The sequence below is a fragment of the Pseudochaenichthys georgianus genome, chromosome 11, assembly GCF_902827115.2.
Source record: "Pseudochaenichthys georgianus chromosome 11, fPseGeo1.2, whole genome shotgun sequence".
Lineage (NCBI taxonomy): Eukaryota > Metazoa > Chordata > Actinopteri > Perciformes > Channichthyidae > Pseudochaenichthys > Pseudochaenichthys georgianus.
Window position 1 is genome coordinate 10,599,646 of NC_047513.1, and position 24,060 is coordinate 10,623,705.

General features: G+C 43.1%; 1 protein-coding gene across 1 annotated transcript in view; it reads right to left on the reverse strand.

The window, feature by feature from the left end:
• Nucleotides 1-6,665: 6,665 nt before the first annotated feature.
• LOC117455492 (voltage-dependent calcium channel gamma-6 subunit-like) overlaps nucleotides 6,666-24,060 on the reverse strand; it is a 60,712-nt gene continuing 43,317 nt past the window's right edge. The window contains exon 8 of the mRNA XM_071204728.1: nucleotides 6,666-6,924. Within this exon, the coding sequence (XP_071060829.1) occupies nucleotides 6,912-6,924 (13 nt within the window). The 3' untranslated portion in view covers nucleotides 6,666-6,911. The remainder of the gene's footprint in view (nucleotides 6,925-24,060) is intronic.

Genomic DNA, 24,060 nt, shown 5'->3' on the forward strand with positions numbered 1-24,060 from the left:
AGGGTGCATTGCCTTAAATGTTGCGGCCGCATGAAATCATGGGTATAGGCATTATCTATTTTCCTTTGGTAAATGATGTCAGGTATTGGGGAAAATCAGGACCCAAATGCAGAATGAGGAGAAGGTACACCGTATAACAAAAAGTGAGCTTTAATTAAAAAAAAGCTTTTGACGATGAACAAATAAATCCATAAATTCGTAGCAAGAGGAATATCCAGACCAGAAAAACCAACATGGAGGGTGACAACAAAGACGATCGGACATGGAGCACAGGGGAAGACAAGACTAAATACACAGAAGGGTAATCACAGGACAAGACACAGCTGGACAGGGAAGGCAGAAACAAAAGGGCAACAGGTGAACACAATATGTTACGGCCTATAGGATTTTGGACCCCAAAGCAAAAGACTGGAGAGAGATGGTCGATAAACAAAAAGCTTTATTCAAGCAGAGAACAAAAAATACGGCAGTGGAGTCAGGAAGTTGGCTGGCAAAAATCCAAACAATAATCCAAACAACGAGGAGAGCAGCGAGACACACCGGAGGGTCGAAACACAGAGGAATTATCTGGCAGGGAAGTGGCATGAGGACCGGGCTTTTATCTCTACAGGTGAAGAGGTGAGTGGAAACAGGTGTGCCTCGTCTGCTACTGGGAGGAGCCAGCCAACTCCCTGTCACACACCAGCCCTGCAGAGGAAAACAGAGAAGAGAGGGGTGAGACAGGAAATAGCACACAAAAGCACACAACAAAAATACAACTAAACAGAATCATAACAGTACCCCCCCCCTCAACGGACGCCTCCTGGTGTCCTACCAGGCCTGTCCGGGTACCTCTCATAAAAGTCCCTAAGGAGAGCAGGGTCCAAAATCAGGGAGCGGGAGAGCCATTGGCCATTGACCAGTCCGTACCCCTCCCAATCCACCAAGTACTGGAACCCCCGGCCTCGCCTTCGTACATCCAACAACTGCTGGACGGTGAAAGCAGGATGATTGTCAATACTCCGGGGGGGAGGAGGGGGCTCGGCCGGAGGGCTCAGAGGACTGGAGGAAACTGGTTTGAGAAGTGAGACATGAAATGATGGGTGGACATTCAAGGCAGCAGGCAGCTGGAGCCTAACCACAGCGGGGTTAATAATCCGTTCAATGACAAACGGGCCAATGTACCTGGGTGCCAGTTTGCGGGAGTCAGTCTGGAGTGGCAGATCACGGGAGGACAGCCAGACCTTCTGACCGGGCTGGTAGTCCGGGGCTGGAGTGCGATGGCGGTCTGCAAGCCTCTGGTTGCGAGCAGCAGTGCGAACGAGAGCTGCCCGAGCTTCATGCCAGACTCTGCGGGCCCGCCGAAGATGCCCCTGTACTGAGGGGACTGCCACATCCTTCTCCTGGGCGGGGAAGAGAGGGGGTTGGAACCCAACAGAAGCCATGAATGGAGACATTCCTGTGGCGGAGCAAACCTGGGAGTTGTGGGCATATTCAACCCAAGGCAGGTGGGAGGCCCAGGAGACTGGATGGTGAGAAGAGACACAGCGAAGGGCTGCCTCCAGGTCCTGATTCGCACACTCAGTCTGGCCGTTGGTCTGCGGGTGGTAACCTGATGACAGACTGGCCGACGCCCCCAATGCCTGGCAAAAGGCAGACTCGAGAGGCAAATTGCGGACCCCTGTCAGAAACAATGTCCAGAGGAATGCCATGCAATCTAAAAACATGCTGGGTGATTAGTGTAGCAGTCTCCAGAGCAGAAGGTAACTTAGGTAGGGGAACGAAGTGTACGGCCTTGGAAAAGCGGTCAACAATCGTCAGGATAACTGTATTTCCTTCCGATGGGGGAAGACCCGTCACGAAGTCCATGGCGATGTGAGACCAAGGCCGATGAGGAATGGGAAGAGGGCGGAGAAGACCAGCAGGGGCGCGGTGGGATGCCTTACTGCGGGCGCAGATGGAGCAGGCGGCGACATACTTCTTGGCGTCAGAGGACATGGAGGGCCACCAGAAGCGTTGTTGGATGAGGCCTAGAGTCCGAAGTGCTCCTGGATGGCAAGCTATCTTAGAATCATGTCCCAACTGGAGCACTGAAGATCTGGCGTGCGGTGGAACGAACAGCCGACCCGGTGGACAACCCTCAGGAGCTGGATGGTCCTCTTGTGCCTCCAGGACCACCCTCTCAACCTCCCACCTGGCTACTCCCACCACACAGGAGGATGGAAGAATGGTTCCTGCGGATGGCTCCTCAACCGGAGGAGCGAACTGACGTGACAGGGCATCTGCCTTGATGTTCCGTGAGCCTGGCCGATAGGTGAGGGTGAAGCTGAACCGGCCCAGAAAAAGTGCCCATCGAGCCTGGCGAGAGTTGAGCCTGCGAGCAGAACGGAGATAAGCTACGTTTCTGTGGTCCGTCCATACCACAAACGGATGAGTTGTGCCTTCAAGCCAGTGCCTCCATTCCTGCAGGGCTAAGACTACTGCCAGAAGCTCCCGATTTCCCACATCATAGTTTCTTTCTGCCGGGGAGAGCCGGCGGGAAAAGAAGGCGCAGGGATGCAACTTCTGGTCGGAGGCTGAGCGCTGGGAGAGGACTGCCCCTACACCAGTGTCGGAGGCATCCACTTCGACCACGAAAGGGGCTGAAGAATCAGGGTGAGATAACACAGGAGCAGAGGAAAACAAACACTTCAACATAGCAAAAGCAGCCTCAGCTTCAGATGACCACACAAAGGGAACTTTAACTGAGGTGAGCTTGGTGAGTGGGGCGGCTGCTCGACTATAGTCACGAATAAACCTGCGGTAAAAGTTGGCAAAACCAAGAAACCTTTGGAGTTGCTTTCTCGTTGTAGGAGTGGGCCATTCGGCCACTGCCATGACTTTGGCAGGGTCGGCTCTGACCTGTCCCTTCTCCACCACAAAACCCAGGAATGAAACAGAGGAAACATGAAAGGCACACTTCTCAGCCTTAACATAAAGTCTGTTCTCCAGGAGTCTCTGCAGCACCAACCTCATGTGTTGGACATGTTCTTGGGGGTCACGAGAGAAAATGAGGATATCATCAAGATACACAAAGACAAATCTGTTAAGCATATCACGAAGGACATCGTTAATGAGTGTCTGAAACACAGCAGGGGCGTTAGTTAACCCAAAAGGCATAACTAAATATTCAAAATGTCCCAGGGGCGTCTTAAACGCAGTCTTCCACTCGTCTCCCTCCCTTATCCTAACTAGGTGGTAGGCATTTCGGAGGTCCAACTTAGAGAAGATGGTGGCTTGATGGAGGAAACCAAAAGCTGAGTCTATGAGCGGAAGAGGATACTTATTCTTTACAGTAATGTCATTTAAGCCCCTGAAATCAATACAGGGGCGTAGAGTCTTATCCTTCTTGTCAACAAAAAAAAACCCTGCCCCCAATGGAGAGCGAGAAGGGCGAATGAGACCAGTAGCAACAGAGTCAGTGATATAAGTCTCCATGGCCTCCCTCTCCGGCTTGGAGATATTATAAAGTCTGCTCGAAGGCAAGGGAGCACCGGGGAGCAAGTCAATGCCACAGTCATAAGGTCGATGAGGTGGTAGAGACAGGGCACGATCCTTGCTGAAAACCTCCTGGAGGTCATGATACTCAGAGGGAACTGACGTGAGGTCAACAGGTCTGGGGGGAACAGGTTTTGAAGTAACAGTGGTGGGTATGGCAGAGTGTAAACAGTGAGAGTGGCAGAACAAACTCCAATTGACGATGGATAAGGTGGCCCAGTCTATGTGTGGGTTGTGGAGTTTAAGCCAGGGGAGACCTAACACCAGCGGAGAAAGGGGTGAGGGAATGAGATACAGGGAAATGGTCTCGTGATGATTACCTGAGAGTAACAATGACACTGGGGCAGTACGGTGAGTTACACGGGCAAGAAGCCTACCATCAAGGGAAAAAATGTTCTTGGGCTCAGGAAGGAGTTCTGAGGGGAGATTAGACTGGAAAACCATCTCACCACCAACCAACTCATCAGAGTCAATACAATTTTCATCAGCCCCTGAATCAACTAAGACTTGGAGAGGAAGGGAAACTTGAGAACTAGAAACCGTACCCTTTAACTGGAGACGATTAGCGTGGGAAGGGGAGACAGAAGTATGGCTCACCAGCGCCCCTCCCCCGGCTGCTGAGCCTGCTCTTTTGGCCGAGCGGAACAGTTGGCTCGAATGTGGCCAGCCTGACCACAGTATATGCAGAGCCTCTGGAGGAAACGGCGTTCCCGTTCAGCAGGTGAAAGCCTCATTCTCCCCTCTGGGCTTAGGGATGAGGAGACGGTGGGTTGGTCCCGGTAGGAGAAAGGCTCCAGGCGTTGGTGAGGAGGTGCAGACTGTCCAGGCGGACATGGTGACTTGGGTTGGGAAAAGGGGAGAGGGAATCTCTGCCTGTCTGTTCTCTCCCTACGCCTCTCACGGAGGCGATTATCTAAGCGAATGGCCAAAGAAATGAACTCCTCAAGGGACGAAGTCTCATCTCGAGCAGCTAGCTCGTCCTTTAACTCCTCGTTTAATCCACGGGAAAAAACTATCTGTAGAGCCGTCTCATCCCACCCGCTCTCTGCTGCGAGAATGCGGAAATCAATTGAGTAAGTGGAGACTGACTCAGAACCCTGGCGTAAAGAAAGGAGCCGATTACCAGCCTCCTTACCCTGAAGCGGGTGGTCAACAACTCGATACATCTCGGTCTCAAACACAGGAAAGGAGTTATAGATAGCTGGGTTACTCTTGGCTATGGCTACCGCCCATGCAGCTGCTTTACCCGATAACAAACTCATAACGAAAGCTACTCTAGTTCTGTCAGAGGAGTAAGTTAAAGGCTGCTGATCAAAAACTATGGAGCACTGGTGAAGAAACTGACTGCATGTCCCTGAATCACCTGAATACCTCACAGGGGTGGGGATGAATGGTTCACGGGGTTGGCCGGGATGAATGACTGGAATCTCAGGAGCTGGAGGCGGTGGCGCAGGAGCTGGAGCCGTCAGAGTGTTGAGCTGGGTGAAAGACTGGTCCAAGCGGCCGCTGAGTTGAGTGAAACCGGTATTAAGGTTGTGGAGGGATTCCATGATACTTTGTAGGGCTTGTTCGTGCTGCCCCACATGAGTTCCCTGTGTCGAAATAGCTTGCTTCAATCTCTCAGTCTCTGCGGGGTCCATGCTTTGGCCAGATAATTCTGTTATGGCCTATAGGATTTTGGACCCCAAAGCAAAAGACTGGAGAGAGATGGTCGATAAACAAAAAGCTTTATTCAAGCAGAGAACAAAAAATACGGCAGTGGAGTCAGGAAGTTGGCTGGCAAAAATCCAAACAATAATCCAAACAACAAGGAGAGCAGCGAGACACACCGGAGGGTCGAAACACAGAGGAATTATCTGGCAGGGAAGTGGCATGAGGACCGGGCTTTTATCTCTACAGATGAAGAGGTGAGTGGAAACAGGTGTGCCTCGTCTGCTACTGGGAGGAGCCAGCCAACTCCCTGTCACACACCAGTGCCAATTACAGAGGCATCACACTACTCAGCCTCCCGGGAAAGTTTACTCCAAGGTACTCGAAAGGAGGGTCAGGCCGATTGTCGAACCTCAGATTGAGGAGGAACAATGCGGATTCCGTCCTGGTCGTGGAACGACGGATCAGCTTTTTACTCTCGCAAGGATCCTGGAGGGGGCCTGGGAGTACGCTTATCCGGTCTACATGTGTTTTGTAGACTTGGAGAAGGCGTATGACCGGGTTCCCAGGGAGTTACTGTGGGAGGTGCTGCGGGAGTATGGGGTGAGGGGGTCTCTACTCAGGGCCATCCAATCTCTGTACTCCCAAAGCGAGAGCTGTGTCCGGGTCCTCGGCAGTAAGTCGGACACATTTCCGGTGAGGGTTGGCCTCCGCCAGGGCTGCGCTTTGTCACCAATCCTGTTTGTAATATACATGGATCGGATTTCGAGGCGTAGTCGTGGGGGGGGGGGTCGGCAGTTCGGTGGACTAAGGATTGCACCACTGCTTTTTGCAGATGATGTGGTTCTGATGGCTTCATCGGTCTGCGACCTTCAGCACTCACTGGATCGGTTCGCAACCGAGTGTGAAGCGGCTGGGATGAGGATCAGCACCTCCAAATCTGAGGCCATGGTTCTCAGCAGGAAACCGATGGACTGTCCACTCCAAGTAGGGAATGAGTCCTTACCCCAAGTGAAGGAGTTCAAGTATCTCGGGGTCTTGTTCTCGAGTGAGGGATCAATGGAGCGTGAGATGGGCCGGAGAATCGGAGCAGCGGGAGCGGTATTGCAGTCGCTTTACCGCACCGTTGTGACGAAAAGGCAGCTGAGCCGGAAGGCAAAGCTCTCTGTCTACCGGGCCATTTTCGTTCCTACCCTCACCTATGGTCATGAAGGATGGGTCATGACCGAAAGAACGAGATCGCGGATACAAGCGGCCGAGATGGATTTCCTCCGCCGGGTGGCTGGTGTCTCCCTTAGAGATAAGGTGAGAAGTTCGGTCATCAGGGAGGGACTCGGAGTTGAGCCGCTCCTCCTTCGCGTCGAAAGAAGCCAGTTGAGGTGGTTCGGGCACCTAGTTAGGATGCCACCTGGGCGCCTCCCTAGGGAGGTGTTCCAGGCACGTCCAGCTGGGAAGAGACCAAGGGGTAGACCTAGGACCAGGTGGAGGGATTATATCTCTTCGCTGGCCTGGGAGCGCCTTGGGATCCCCCAGTCAGAGCTGGTTGATGTCGCCAGGGAAAAGAAAGTTTGGGGCTCTCTGCTGGAACTGCTACCCCCGCGACCCGACCACGGATAAGCGGGAGAAGATGGATGGATGGATGGATGGAAGTGGCATGAGGACCGGGCTTTTATCTCTACAGGTGAAGAGGTGAGTGGAAACAGATGTGCCTCGTCTGCTACTGGGAGGAGCCAGCCAACTCCCTGTCACACACCAGCCCTGCAGAGGAAAACAGAGAAGAGAGGGGTGAGACAGGAAATAGCACACAAAAGCACACAACAAAAATACAACTAAACAGAATCATAACACAATAGAGGTTTCTCATTCTTAAATGTCCCCTCCTCGACTCCTATCCTCGATACTTAGTCCCGCCCACAGGAGATGTGAGCGGAGGACTGAGGAGGGGAAGCAGCAGGCGGTTAGAGAAATGAGAACTCCTCTCCTCTGAGCGGTCATTTTAAAGAGACGTCCATTAATGATGACAGGAGGCACAGCAGCCCTCTGTCTGTCCCTCAGGGCTTTGTGGACTTAATCCATGACAAACTGGAGTTGAGACCAGGAGGCGGAGTCGCAGTCTTACACGCTTCTCTGCGCTCTCTCCTAGGCAGTCATCCATAGGAATCCCGAACCCAATAAAATACCCAATATTAGCGGTGTGTGTGTCTGCCCAAGGACAATTTAAGGTAAAACCTAATAGAGGTGTCATACATAATAACCTAATAAAAGTAAATGTAACAACTACTACAGTGCAACAAAACAGGAAGATTAAATGTGGTCTCTTAAACATAAGATCTCTAGCATCTAAAGCAATACTGGTAAATGATTTATTATCAGATTATAATATTGATATATGCTGTCTCACTGAAACTTGGTTAAGACATGAAGAATATGTCAGCATAAATGAGGCCACTCCACCCAGCCATATCAACACTCATATTGCTCGAGGCACGGGCCGAGGAGGTGGAGTTGCAGCAATCTTTGACTCAAGTTTACTTATCAATACTAAACCAAAATTAAATTATACCTCCTTTGAAAGCCTCGTTTTTAGTCTTACGCATCCGACCTGGAAAACTTTGCAGCCAATCTTATTTGTTACAGTGTATCGTGCACCAGGTCCTTATTCAGAATTCTTATCAGAATTCTCTGAGTTTTTATCAACTTTGGTACTTAAAACAGATAAAGTAATTATCGTAGGTGACTTTAATATTCATGTTGACGATGATAAAAATAGCCTTACGGTTGCATTTAACTCTATATTAGATTCTGTTGGTTTCTGTCAGAGTGTAAATAAACCAACCCACTGCTATAATCACACTCTCGACCTTGTTCTGACTTATGGTATTGAAATTGAGCAACTATTAGTCGAACCGCATAATCCTGCTTTATCCGACCATTTCTCAGTAACTTTTGAAGTACTATTACGAGACTACAAAGCATTAGTCAAAAGCTCTTGCAGCAGAAACCTATCTGTTAGTGCTATAGCCAAATTTAAGGAAGAGATTCCACCAATACTTAACTCGATAGCATGTCTGCATGTAGGGGAGGAAACTTATACAAAATGTACACCACCCCAAATTGATAATGTTGTTGATAGTGCTACAGATGCGCTGCGAATACAATTAGACTCTGTTGCTCCTTTGAAAAATAAGAAAATAAAACAACATAGATTAGCTCCATGGCATAATGCCGAAACCCGCAAAATAAAGCAAAAGTCTAGACAACTTGAAAGGATATGGCGTTCCACTAAACTTGAAGAATCTCGTTTAATTTGGCATATTACTCTCAATGAATATAAGAAAGCACTGCGTAAAGCGAGAGCAGCCTACTACTCTTCATTAATAGATGAGAATAGGAATAATGCAAGATTTCTTTTCAGCACTGTAGCCAGGCTGACAGAGAGCCACAGCTCGATTGAGCCTTCTATTCCCATAGCACTCAGTAGTAATGATTTTATGTGCTTTTTTAACGATAAAATTGTTACTCTTAGAAACAAAATTAATGACCTCTTGCCTTTGACCAGTATAGTGTTATCAACAGCTCCCGGAAACGTAAGTTCTAATATTACACTAGATAGTAAACTAGAATGCTTTTCAGCCATAAACCTTGAACAATTACATTCAATGATTCTCTCTTCTAAACCATCAATGTGCATGTTAGACCCAATTCCAACTAAGCTGTTGAAGGAAGTTTTTCCATTAATTAGCACTTCTTTATTAAATATTATGAATATGTCTTTATTATCAGGCTATGTTCCACAATCATTCAAAGTAGCAGTGATAAAACCGCTTCTTAAAAAGCACAACCTCGATCCAGAGGTTTTAGCCAACTATAGACCTATTTCTAATCTTCCGTTCCTCTCAAAATTTATTGAGAAAGCGGTCGCAAAACAGCTGTGTGATTACTTAAAGAACAATGATTTATTTGAAGATTTTCAGTCTGGCTTTAGAACACATCATAGCACAGAGACAGCTCTGGTTAAAGTCACAAATGACATTCTAATAGCCTCAGACAAGGGACTTGTCTCTATTCTTGTTTTGCTCGATCTCAGTGCTGCATTTGATACTATCGACCATGATATCCTATTGCAAAGACTAGAGCACTTAGTTGGCATACAGGGAACTGCTTTAGGCTGGTTTAGGTCCTATCTATCTGAACGCTCTCAGTTTGTACGTGTTAACGATGAATCTTCCACGCAAACCAAAGTTAGCCATGGAGTGCCACAGGGCTCAGTGCTCGGACCTATTTTGTTCACATTATATATGCATCCGTTAGGCAATATTATAAGGAATCATTCTGTAAACTTTCATTGTTATGTGGATGATACTCAACTATATTTATAAATCAAGCCTGATGAAATTAATCATCTAAATACATTTCAAGACTGCCTTAAGGACTTAAAAACGTGGATGACCTTAAACTTTTTGATGTTAAACACGACCAAAACTGAAGTTATTGTACTTGGCCCGAAGAATCTACGAAACAAATTATCTAAAGATATACTAACTATGGATGGCATTAATTTGGCCACCAGTGAGACTGTAAGGAATCTTGGTGTTATATTTGATCAGGATTTATCCTTTAACGCCCACATAAAATCAATTTCAAGGACCGCCTACTTCCATCTACGTAACATTACAAAAATCAGGCATATCTTGCCTCAAAACGATGCAGAGAAACTAGTCCATGCATTTGTTACTTCTAGGCTGGATTATTGTAACTCTTTATTATCAGGGAGTACCAAGAATTCAGTCAAGTCGCTTCAGCTGATTCAAAATGCTGCAGCTCGTGTACTAACCAGAGTTAGGAAAAGGGACCACATTACTCCTGTTCTGGCTGCCTTACACTGGCTCCCTATAGAACACAGGATATAATTTAAAATTCTTCTTCTCGCCTACAAAGCCCTTAATGGGCAGGCGCCATCTTACCTTAAAGAACTCATTATACCCTACTGTCCTACTAGGGCATTGCGTTCCAAGAATGCAGGGTTGTTGGTTGTTCCTAGAGTCTCTAAAAGTACAATGGGAGCCAGAGCCTTTCTTATCAAGCTCCACATTTGTGGAATCAGCTTCCAGTTTGTGTTCGGGCGGCAGACACCCTATCCGTTTTTAAGAGTGCGCTTAAGACCTTCCTTTTTGATAAAGCTTATAGTTAGGGCTGATTAGATTCAGCCCCTAGTTTTGCTGATATAGGCTTAGTTTGTCGGGGGACATCTTACTTCTTCCTTCTCTCTGTCTATACCTGTGAACTCTCATGTTCCGATTAACCCAGCTTCCCCAAATGTCTTTCTTTTTGGTGTCTATATACGCCGGGATCCGGAGTCATGGATGATCCTGCGGTCCTGTGTCCTGGATCGCGAGCCCTGGATCGCGAGTCGTGGCTGTGGTCCTGGATCATCGGTCCTGGATGGATATCCTCGTGGATTCATCTTCCTATTATACACACATGCATTTCCAAACATTTGGATTACCTATGTTGCGAATGTATTATCTTTTCAATTTACACACGGCATCTATTGCACATCTGTCCATCCTGGGAGAGGGATCCCTCCTCTGTTGCTCTCCCTGAGGTTTCTCCCATTTTCCCCTTTAAACTGTGGGTTTTTCCTTGTACGATGTGAGGGTCTAAGGACAGAGGGTGTCGTATTGTCATACTGATATTCTGTACACACTGTGAAGACCACTGAGACAAATATAACATTTGTGATATTGGGCTATATAAATAAACATTGATTGATTAAATAAAATAAACATTGATTGATTGACTTATCACGGCGACGGTGTACTGGGGTTTTTGTTTTTGTTGCTAGGAGGCCCTTAGTGGCTGCGGGGCCCTAAGCGGCCGCTTATGTCGCTTAATGGGTCGGGCCGGCTCTGCAAACAAGTATGAGAGCACTCTCATAATAACGTAACACAATCAGAGACTGGATATATCCCCCCCCCCTCTCTCTGGTCGCTGAAATGGGGAATTGAAATTATGGGCCAAAAGTTGTATTTTCAAGTATTAAAAGTAAGCAGAGGAGACCAAACCAACTGAGACCCGTCTGTCCGCCCCATCTACGCACTGTACAACACACACACCTACACACTGTACAACACACACACACCTACACACTGTACAACACACACACCTACACACTGTACCACACACACCTACAGCTCCTAAAGCATAATCAGGCTACAGCCGTTGTGTATTTTATTATGTGAAGCACTAAATGGTCTTAGAAAAAGATGGACTCTTTGTTTGTAGATATCTACTAAACTAAAGCAAATAAAGAGAGTAGGCCTGTTATACTGAGTGATATTATACACACTGCTCTGCTTTCTGCACGGACCTCACAGCTGTTCTCTCTGGAAACATCGCGACGCGATAAAAGCAGTTTCTAAAATAATATCCAGGGGATGCATGCAGAGCTGTCATTGGCTGAGATAAGTCCGGCTGTGCATCACGCCTCCACCGTTCCAGGAAATGCATCCGCGAAGGAGCCGTGGAGGAACCATCAGTGTCTCCTCGGTTAGAGCTCCTCCAGAGAGCCTCATCAACGCTCAATCCTCGGTCCTCGATGTGCATTTAGAGAAATGAGATGTCCTTCAAAATGGCATGCTGAAATTCATTTCCGGGTCACTACCGGAGGACCGAGGAGTGGAGGGGAGGAGAAATTTGAGTATTGAGAAACCTCTAATGAGACAATCAAACACAGGAAGGAAGACAAGACACATTGAGAACACAACTTCAAAATAAAACCATGACTAGACACACAAAACTAAAATCATGACAAATGATGGTTAATTGGACCCTAGACGTTTCTCAAAGTCGAGGACGCTTCCTTGGTAGGACATGTCCTTCCGAGTCAGGTCCTTCAGAGGCTAGGCAAGAATCCTTCCTAGTATTCGGAGAATGAAGAATGGAACAGGCTAGCAAGTGTGCAGGTGTGGGTCATATGCAAGGCCCCGCCTTATTGAGCACAATTAGTTTGAAGACTCATAACTTTTGCGAAGATCGAAGATGGACACGTTTTTGTTTTTGTCTTTTATCCATTAATTCTTTGAGATGGAGGAAGAGATAGAGCGGGAGTACCATTGGCGTCTGTCTGCTCGGAGGAGGAGGATGTTCTAGTTAAATATGTCTTCCTGCTTGCCTTCGGTAGGAGTTTTATTCTCTAATTTAAATCAAGTAAATGAAGCATCCATAATTACTCCATAGTTAGTTTGTGAGTTGTCATGATGGTTTAAATCACCCTTGGTAGACACCCCTTTCTATTCCCTATATTTCATGCTTCCCGCACAATAAGCAAGCAACACTTTTCTCCCGTGTACATTTTGCATACATAGTTTGTGCATGTTTGTAGTCGTTCTAACACTTATCGATGCGGAGAAAATGTGTAATCACATTTAAATAGTTTTTTTAATAATGTATACCCGCACACAAGCAAATTGCAAATTTGAAAAAAATAACCATTAACAATTAATAAATGTCAAGTAAACAGAAACTGCCCTCTATTCTCAACAAGTCCTCCAACTCATACGACCAAATGGGTCGATTGTTTAAGCCCTTATTACGACCAAATATGTCGTTTGTTCAAGCGCTTAATACGACCTATAATTACGTTTTAAAATTGTCGGCCTCTAGTGCTCTCGTTCAATGCAAACGTTACAGAGGGTTGTTTATTCACAAATAACCCTCTCTGTAAAATCCTAAATTGTAGGATAGTTTGGACATTAAAACGCTTTATGATTAGATTTCTAGCGAGAAGTATATATTGTACTTTTAGAATCCACGTCCAGTTGATATGTAGGATCTATAGTTTGATAGATATTACGAAGATGATTTGAGGTTTCGTCAGGAGAACGTGTATATGCAGCAAGCTTCCATGTAAAGTTACGGGTTGAAAACAGTATTTCCGGTCTCGCCGTTTTCATAATAAAACCAATGATCAAATGATTTAACAGTGATATCTGCACTACTCATCCACTAAAAAACATCAGTTTATCCTAGTTAATTATACGACATTAATTGGTTTAAATTGTGTACAATGCTTTTGTGTTTTTCCCATAGGTTTTTCTCTTTCGATTCTGAGAGACACATTTCTGTTTTCAGAGGTTTTGATAGGCTAAAATCACGCCGCAATGCACGTCGGGATATGGTGTTTATGTGATATGAAATCGGAAAACATTAAAAAAATTATAATAATACTTTATTCCGAGTGTTCTTGCTTTTCTCTTTGAAAGTCATCACATAACGGCATTGCAATACACGGTTCGGCTGCATTACATATTACATATCTGCTCGAGATATGTATTTATAGAGCCCTGATCAGAAGACCTTTTGACAAACTGGAAGAGATGCCGCCAAAACTGAATACGTGACGTGGACCATAAATATATTAACAATTAAACAACATCTTCCATTTATTTTCACACAATACGTCTCCTTGCAGTATCAACACTAATTCGGCTGACTTTTATATTTGATCCAATTAGTAGATAGTCTGTATTTACACCATAACGGTGCACAGCTGATAGAAAGGGACTTTTTTGTAGTTTTTAAAGATATTACTGATTTTCTGAACTACCTTTCCAACTCCTCATGCAGTTGACTGTTACAGGTCTATACAAGTGCATGGTACAATGCATAAGCTTCACATTGAGAGACTGAAACTGTATTTTCCTTTAACGTTCTGTTTTAATTTCACAATAAAGTTTATAGTCATATTATGTACGATATTATTATGTTTTATTAACTAGACTACTGGTCTAAACCGCATCTAGTGGTTAAAGCACGTTATTGAATTTAGTTGTTGAATAAGTTATATTTGATGAAAACATTTAAATATTAAGAGTAGCCTACATACAAAATAGGGGTCAATGATAGAAATATAGAATGGAAAATATCAAGAAGATACTGTAGTGATCTCTACAATAAAACAGTTTAGTGCAGGACGTCCAAAGATATTAACAGGAGGATGTGCAAAACAGACAAACTGATAAGGCTGAATTTTACTCAGGTGTAACTAAAGTCTGATTTAAGGGTTGTTTATATTTCACATCATTAATCAGAATCTGCAAAGTAACAAAAATAAATGTAGTAGAGTAAAAATACCAGGTTAACCTCTGAATTGTAGTGGAGTAGAACAAAGTAGTACATGCTGCTGTAACAAAAACATTTCCCAACTTGGGATCAATAAAGTATCTTAACTTAAGATAATCGATGGCTACTGCCATATTTGCTAAATGTGCATCTGAACCTTGACAAGTGCATGTTTCAGGCTTATCAATTAACAACAGGAGGGGTCACAGACATAAGACCAGCTGTTAAATAAAGCTCTTCTGACCTTAGCTGTCATGTGGTATTAATGCTGCCCATTATGGACACAAGCAATTTTCACCCATGTATTAATTATATGTTTTAAATTTGATAACACCAATGTGTTTCGTATCCCCTAAACCTCCAGGGATGTATACAGTTTAATACTGGCAACTTCTAATTGTGGGAAATACGAAAACGTCTTTTAAAACTACATTTCCCAGTAGAGACGTGCCATAGAACATGTTGCGAAACACACAATAGCCAGCAAGTGTAATTCTGGGGGGGAGGGCTGGACCCGTCCAAGTCCAGTTTTGGAAAGTCTGCCGTGGTTCCATTCCATTTCAAAGAGCTGTTTGACAGCATAACCTTGTCGCACTGCCACTCCAATATCCAATCACAGAACTTGAGGGCTAATCACGGGGTTTGTAAAGCAAGGCGGATGTTGTAGTCCCAAACGATAGCTGGGGATTCTGGGTAGTGTAGTGTCTTCGGAAACTCTGTAGTGTCTAAACTCCGAAAAAACAATTTGTTTCTCCGAATCGAAGGTTAAAAACACAAAAGCATTGTACACAATTTAAACCAATCAATATTGTGTAATTAACAAGGATAAACTGATGTTTTTTAGTGGATGAGTAATGGAGATATCACTGTGTAATCATTTGACAGTGTGGGGAATACTTCCGGTTTTATTATGAAAACTTCGAGACCGGAAATACTGTTTTCACCCACGCTAACTTTACATGGAAGTTGCCCCATATACAGTACACGTTCTCCTGGCGAGACCTCAAATCATCTTCGTATATCTATCAAACTGTAGATCCTACACTTCCACTGGACGTAGATTCTAAAAGTACAATATACACTTCTCGCTAGAAATCTAATAAAAAAGCATTTTAATGGCCAAACTATTCCACAATTTAGGATTTTCCACAGAGGGTTATTTGTGAATAAACGACCCTCCGGAGCGTTTGCAATCGACAGGAGCATGTTGTTTCTTACACGACCACTAGAGGTGCTACACTTTAAAACGTGCCTCTGGGTCGTATTTAGCTGCTGAACAATCGACCTATATGGTCGTTTTTTGTAGGAGGACAGGCTGTCTATTCTTTATGTTGTGCAGGCCCATCATTACTGGATTATTTATGCCACCGTGCCAGTCTGCGGAAATCTGTCCGTGCGCAAAGAATTCTGGGTAATTTAAGACCGAAATGTTCTGTAACGAAGGATTCAGTCCACGGTAGAATTCCAAGGATCCTGTACATTGGAACAATCCTTCGGCGGGATTCGATGACGTAGCATCCTTGATATAGAGGCTCTGAAGGATCCTTCCTTGACATTGAGAAGCAGCCCCTATAGGCTTAAGGAAATAAGGAAGAACACATTAAACACTTTTTCCTAAACATTGATCTCACTTATTTAGGAGCCTTCCTGCCTTCCCTTCTTTAGCCTTGTTAGTTCTAGGTCCTAGGCCAATCGGATCTCTGCATGCTCACAGCCTGATCACCTCATTACTCTCAGCTGAGCTTCTGTCCAGCCACACTTCATCCCCTCGTCAGATTAGTTTGTATTTAAGTCCTATTCAGTCTTTTTGGAATCTTTGGCTCACCGTCTCCTGCATTTGGGTCCACCTTCTCCATTCTCCATTACACTAGGAAGTTTACGAATCTGCAAAGATAAATGAATGTCTCCAGAAAAGATGATGATCACTGTATTGACCCTCCCTTTTATATGGTCCTTACTTCAGAAAAAGAGTCATGTAAATGGTTGAAGATAGTTGCTGTTTGCTAGTGTCAACATGTCAACACTGACAAGCATGAAGTGGCGGAAGATGGATGTTATGTCGAATCCGTTTTTGTGCATGGCTTGTAGACGTACTATCCTTCAACCTTTTCTACTGACAGTTATAATTAACAAACAACCATTGCTCTTACAGAACGATATGTGGATGGATAGATCCATAGATAGATAGTAGCATCTGAAAAAGATAATAATAATTTGTCAAATCCGACCTAAAAATGGAAACTTTGACAGGCAGTAATTAAGACCTTGCCGTCTCTATTGAGATGTCTTCCTTGGAGAAAAACACAGGGAGGGACTGTCAGCAGCCTAGGGGTAATGTGACCGTTTTTAATCCCGCTGACAATAGAACCGCTGAGCACACTGAAGATGGTGATGTGTTTGGTTGAAGCCGTGAGGAATGTGATTCGGTGTCAAAGTTTTAATTAGTTGGCCTCTCTGTCTGGAATCGTATACTCTACCGTGTCTGCAGCCTCTGCAGTTCATTGTAACCCTGCAAAGACATAAGAACACTAAATATATATATATCTATATATATATGTATATATTTAGTGTTCAGCGTTTAGTTTCTTGTTAAATTGCTTCCCCATATATAAATATATATATATATATATTCCCCATATATTTATATATATATATATATATGGGGAAGCTATTTAACAAGAAACTGAATTAAGGAATTAGGAGAATTATACCAGTTCCTGCAAGAAACTAGAAATATGTTTCCATACTGTTCAGGTAATGATAATAAAAGGAAGAAATAATTTGAAGCATTCAAGAATTATCTGTGCCGGTTTGATAAAAAGATACAGTTTTTACAAAATACATTCACAAAAAGGACAGGTATTCAACTTGAAGAAAACAGACATCAGACCCGTAGACATGTTGGTCTGACATTAACAAATTGGGTTTCTGTATCATTGAAATCCTGGGCACGTTATCAATCTTGTGATTGGGATACCTGCGGTTTCAAAAAGATGGCAGAAAGACTTCAAAGGTTCCCCTATCCAGGGAGACATCAAAATGAGATGTGTTATGGTAGTATTATAAAGACATATGCCTAAGGAATAATGTAAAAGAGAACAATATATTAAAAGAGTAATATTGTGTAAATGATCTAAAACCTTGCCCAAAAGAGTCTTATTCATAGAGAATTTCAAATGGCAGATCATAAACCAACATTGGTAATAGCAACAGGTGTTAAAAGCATACCACATGTAATACTATTATCCACATTCCCCGTATTTGATATTTTGTGAAGAAAAATTGTAAAATGTTTTTAATGTAAGTAGCTTAAATATATGATGAATGTTATACCAGAATCTCAAATGTTATACCAGAATCTCAAAGACGGATCAAGCATTTTACAAGCTGTATTATACAATACTTTATAAGAGGCTCGTGTTCTCTCTAGAGAAAAGAAAAGCCCCTTGTGGAAGATACAAATTGATTCTGTAAGTCCAGGCCATGACAGGATCAAGCCTATGTATTTTCAACATTTATAAAATAAATCAAGAATCCTGACAAACGCTGAACTGTTGAGATGCAAATTAATATTTTGGTTTCTATATTGATGAACATTTTTTATTTCATAAAGGTTGTTAGGTCTAGATCAAGAGATCTAGATACAACATGGTGTACTGCCTTGCTGTCAAATGTGTTCTTCTTGCAATAGTTAAACTGTTGTCAAAATGCAAACAAGGTCAATTATTCTTCTTCTGTAAATTGAATTCTAAAACTATGACATTTCCATAATGGTGTTCGAGTTATTATCTCAATGTTTAGAATATGGAACGAGGATGCTGAGTCAGGGAAAGAAAACACTAATGGGCATGGAAACAATGAAGAAAAAGTCAAAGAGAAAAAATAATTTCTTGGTGTTTGCAATGGATCAGCTACACTGTAAAATATGACCATGATTTCACAATATGTATTTGTAATATTTTACAATAAATTACTGTTTTACCACTTTACAGTCTTTACCTGTAATGTTCACAATATAACACTGTAATTTAGAATTTCACAGTGAAATTAATACAGGTACAGTTAATTACTGTGAATGTACAGGATCAATGATTACCAGGATTTCACAACATGTTACTGTATTATTTCATAGTCAAATACTGTATTCAGACCATCCTCTGTGATAACACAACAAATTAGGTAATGTTCTTGCTTTTATCGCTCTTGCTTGGCTTTAAATACTAATTTCTTTCTTTGGTGCAGGTTTTACTTAAATTGAAAGGGGCACCGCTGCATGTGCTTTAAAATAAATGAGGCAACATATACATCTATGTAAAATTGAAATTGTTGTCTTGGCTTATTGTTTTCAGGTGCTTCCTGGGCATTAATCCTGAGACGGGCTGGAAAGCCAAAAAGAGGCATGGCAATTTAAACCCCCATGTCAGCACATTCTTCAGAAAAATTGTTGACTTTGAGTGGATGTCTGTGTAGACATGTGTTAAGTGCTCCCCTCCTTGTTTTCTGTCTCCCTGGCTCCGCCTCTGCCCAGGTGCACCTGGTCTGCCCCTGGCTCCGCCTCTGCCCAGGTGTTCCAAATTCCACTCAGCCGTGTATATATAAATAGAAGCTGGAGGAGATGTCTCGCCTATCCTAACGCCGGAGACACTGTCCTTAGAATACCTCTTTGCCATTCTGAGCTGTAGGCCATATTTTTGCAGATGTGTTTATGTTTAGCCTGGAGGACCTGGTAGTCTTGTTTTTGCGGCTTTATTTTGTTTCCCATAGGGTGTATATTTGATTTTTGGTTAGGCGGGAGAGTTCTGGGTCCTACGGCCCGTGGTGTGGCTGGCTCGGGTTCCTTCCTTCTGTTTGTTCCTTTTGGCCAGTCCTCCAGACCTCTTTTTGTTTCCCATTTCGCTTATGTGAGCAAACGGCTGATTATCAATAAATGCTCGTTACCAAGTACCGGTTATTGCGTGTATTCTTTCATGTTGCGGGTCTCAGCACAAGCCATTACCGCGGAGTAGAGGTTGGGGCCGTAACAACATTTCCAAGACACTGTAAAATGTACTTTGCACTTCAATGGAGTAATACAAAGTTAAAATGGACATTTTCTTTCTTGATTGAGCTGATTGAATTATGGTACAATCCCAGTCAAATTTACAATATATTATCGTATTATTTAGATTTGTATATTTACAGTAAATTACTGGCTACTGTGTTGCATTACTTCTAAAGTAATAGTGTGAACATACAGGTATTTACTGTAATTTATGTACAGCAAGGTACCATAATACCACAGCTCTGTACTGCTATTTCACAGTAATTACATGGGCATGGCAACTGTAAATTCACAGTATTTAGTTGTACTTTTATTCTAATTAACTATCAAATATATACAGTAAATTATTGTGAAATATTTACAGTCAATTACTGTGAAATCCATGCAACTAGTAGCCAGTAATTTACTGTAATTTTACAGCCAAACATTTTACAGTGTACCTTTGATGGATTAATGGAGCGCATCTGGGTATTATAATAATCCATTGCACACAACACGGACAAAGAATGGCTTGGTGGATACAAGGGAACAAATAATTACATTTTTCCCAGAACCTCCATCAAATCATGACCAATGTGCCAATTTCGAGAATAAGATGATAGCCCAATATAGTTTAACCCTTCACAGCAGTCTACACCGGCATTCCATGGTGCACTTGGCTCTCCTGTGTTATGTCTAAAGCTATAATCCCTGTTGTCACACACAGTCAAATATGATAATAGCTACCGCCTTGTGTCAGCTTTCATGAGTCAACAGGAGTCTGCCACCTGTGAAGACATGCTGCATTGTAATTTCCTCTCCTCATTCAGCCTGATGCTCGCAGTCCGGCTGTCTCCCCTATAGGGCTCTTTGGTGGTAAAGAGCGCATGCCTGCAGTCTCTGATAACAGCTCCAGGCATGTTGACAGACGTCCTACAGTGCGTCGCTGCAGGGAGGTCTGTCAGTCAAGATTACGCTCTCATTTGCTCTTGTGCTCAAATCCTTCCTCACTCAGAGAGGGACATCCCACGACAGGAAGCCCGAGCTTTCTAAGCTAACACTGACTTTCATGAAAATTGAAACACACATTGAATTTCATAGTGATGGTTCGTACTCTACTAATATATTATACTCTATATACCAAATATTAGAATATCTGTTGTTATTGTTAGAATATTGAATTCAACCTGAAACTGCAGGAACTAGGCTAAACTAGGATTTGACGTTTAACTAGAACATGACATTAACTGATAAATACAATCATAAAATCCAATACTTTTAAAGTGCTCCTGTATTGCAGAGGTTTTATTTCCTTTTGTTTAAACTTGTCACACCAGAAACAATCAAGGTAAATGGTTTCCTAGAGGCATTCTTTGTCATACGGATTCCTTTCTCAACAAAGATGTAAATTAATATTGCACTTTAAAAAGTCAAACCCCTATGAATTTTAAATTACAAAAATAATCCAAAGAGACTCATATTGTATGATTCCATTAACAAACGTTGTTTTTGTTATTATCTTCCGTTTGAAGTGTGTGTGTTTAGGGTAGTGGCATTGGAGAGAAGCCTGAAGCTTGTTCAGGCCTCAGATAATTTTAATGTAGTACGACATGGGTTGTTGATACAAACTACTGTAAAAAAAACAATGGATAAAGTCTAAAATTAGCATACATATTAGAAAAATACAAATATAGAGTGTCATTGTGGGGATTATCTGCAATTTATGTAGGTGGTCCCCACAAGGTTTTACATTTTTTTTATTTTAGGGTAATGCATGCAGTGGCCTGGGTTACTGTGATCATCCAGGAAATTAAAGTACACACAATGTCATGGAAAGTTTAATTAATTCAAGTACCATCAAGCCTTACGTGAAACTGCATGAAGAATATTAGAAGAAGGATAGTTTAATTAAAACCACAGAGAGTATTAACATGTACTGTGTCAATATACTGTACGATTATTGCCTTCTATTGTAGGTTTGTGGTTAGAGCCATAGTTATTTATAAACACATCTGATGACACATGAAGCTGTATTTGTAGGTGCAATAAAGTCTGATTCAATACTTATGTTTCTTAAAATCTACGATAGTTATCTAGACATGTGTGGAACTCTTGATATCTTAGTTTCATGTGTTGTGGATATTGCCAAAGTGTGTAGTGTAGTGTAGTGTGTTGGAGCTGGACTCTGCTCTGTTTGAGTTGGACCTTTTAAATATCCGCCTTGGCTTTGTGTTTACTGTCGAGTGACAAGTAAGGAGTGGCCAGGCCAACTAATGTCTCCCACACACTTCTGTTTTGAGTTTAAGCCATTCGAGCTGCACATATGTAACGGCTTAATATCAGTTTCCGTTGAGTACACTATTCTCTTGTCGGGTTGTTGGAAGAGTGTATTTTCTTTCCGGTGGATTGAATGATGTTGACAGCAAATTATTTGTGGTGGTCCTGCTGATGTCCAGGTCTGACTGTGAACCAGGGCCGGACTGGGACAATAAGTCAGGCCGGGAATTATACACCCAGCCAGGCCACTACCAGTTTTTTGTGCCATTTTGCTGGATTTATTTGTCAATATTTACAGCGTTGCTGCCCGTAGTGATAGCCCTCTAAATCTACTTCCAAAAAATAAACATGGAGATGGGTTACTATTTAAACAAATGTGCAAATCTATTTAGGAACCTATTCATGTGAACATATTTTAAGTGGGAGTGGACCTCAAATCCTATAGGGGGGTCCGGGGGCATTCTCCCCCGGTAAGATTTTTTTTTTTTAAATGTTGGACTTAAAGTTGGGGTAGGTCATTTTGGAGAAACCAGCTGGAGTGCACTAGAATTTGAAAATACACAACCGGAACAAATCTGCCACTTCCTCACAGAGCCCCTCCTCCAACACACACGAACGCTCACATGACCAATGAGGGCACGAGATAAGTGTGTGCACAGATGGAAGGCTGACAGGCAGGTAGGCCCTCCAGTTACTTTAGCCGGGCCGGCTCAGATGATTGGTCGTGCTTTTTACAGCGCCACGGCTTCCACAGATGATATTTTTTAATGGATTTTTTGTCAAAGCACTTCAGATATTCATTGCTATCGAGATGTTAAGAGCATTCCATGGAATATAACAAAAAGTGTATCTTGAGCCGGTTTCTCAAACGTACCTACCCCACCTGCATCAATCTGGTTCACTTTGAGGGGGAAATAAAGAGAGAGACTACACCCACATGAAACAGAACTCTATACATTTAAATAATCATAAAATCATAATAACATGGCCATAACCAATAACATACCATATCCAATATGATAAAACATTGAAACTTGTTTATTTATTTATTTTTGGTTCATTTATAGTTGTGAGTGTGTCTGGGCTCCTGAACCAGCCTCACCTGTCTCCCCCTTCTCCTCTTTGAGGCAGCAGCAAAGACTAGTTTTAGCTCTCAACAAGTTTTTTAAGTTTATCTTACATTTTTTCACCTAGTTAACGTTTTTTTATTATTATTCATGCATATTTTACTAATCACTCTCCCTTCAAATGGAAATATGTGTTTACATGAATGGTGACCAAACCGTGAGACCCACTGAGAACTAAGTGAACTATCTAAACACTCAGCAGAGTCCTTTACCTCACCTGAGCTGTAGTTATCAGCCTCTCAGTCTGACAGGAGAGGACTCTCCTCCACCTTGTTGTTGAAACAGCTCCTTATATCCATTAGCGCAGCTAGCTAGCACCAGATGCTAACAACAACAATAGCCTACATGTAACCGATGCGCGCGCTTTCTCTCTCTTGCTCACTTGCGCCACACATACACACACACCCTCCCGAGCTTGAATGACACACAGAGACCAATCGAGGGCATTAGTGTATGGTCTGTATGAAAGTGGCCATGTGGGCAGGCCACATGATGTAGACAGCCAGTCACCCTCTGTGAGGCAGAGTCAGACGCACATTTGCGCAGCGTTGCGTTCACAATACATACATAGCAAAAATCCTCAGGCCAGCAGGCCACTTAGCAGGCCAGGCCATCGGGAAACCTCCCGGTGCTCCCGATGGCCAGTCCGGGCCTGCTGTGAACCAACAGTCAATAGTGTAAGCAGTGATTATAAAAGCCTAACCTAAAAGTAACTAAATTAACGTTTTTAAACCATGCTTCTGTGCAGAAGTCACATGAGATTGAATGTCAGTTAGCAGCTAAAGTAAATGTCTGGCGATCAGCCCCTTCCGTATATTTTTTCCAACCTGATCTCACCAGAATGCGTGACTCCACCACGACTTCTTAACACCACAATGCGTGGTGGAGTCACGAACTGTGTTACATTTACGTGTCGGCACCACGCAAACAACCCCAATGTAAAGTGAATGAGGCTCCTTTGTCGTGGTGCACACACGCATTTCTACAACGTCCCGCAGTGAGCTTTTATTCTATAAAACGTTTTTTTAAATCTACTTTATATCTTGTAGTAACTCACGGGAGGCTTCTTTTATTTTATTTGTATTCATAATAATTAAAAAAATTCGTCAGAATGTAAAAATTACATTAGTTACGAATTTGTGTTCTCAAAAAACAGTGCATTGTGTGTAATGCAACTGTGATTTTTATTAAATTAGTTAGTTTTTAAGGAAGGCCAGAGCTTCAGCTGTGTCAAATAGATTGTTCCCTTTAGTTAACGTTATTTAAAAGATAATGATCATGTCCCCTGTATTGTATTACGAGCGTCCATTCCCATTGGATAACGGAGAATTGTACACCCGGAAGTAA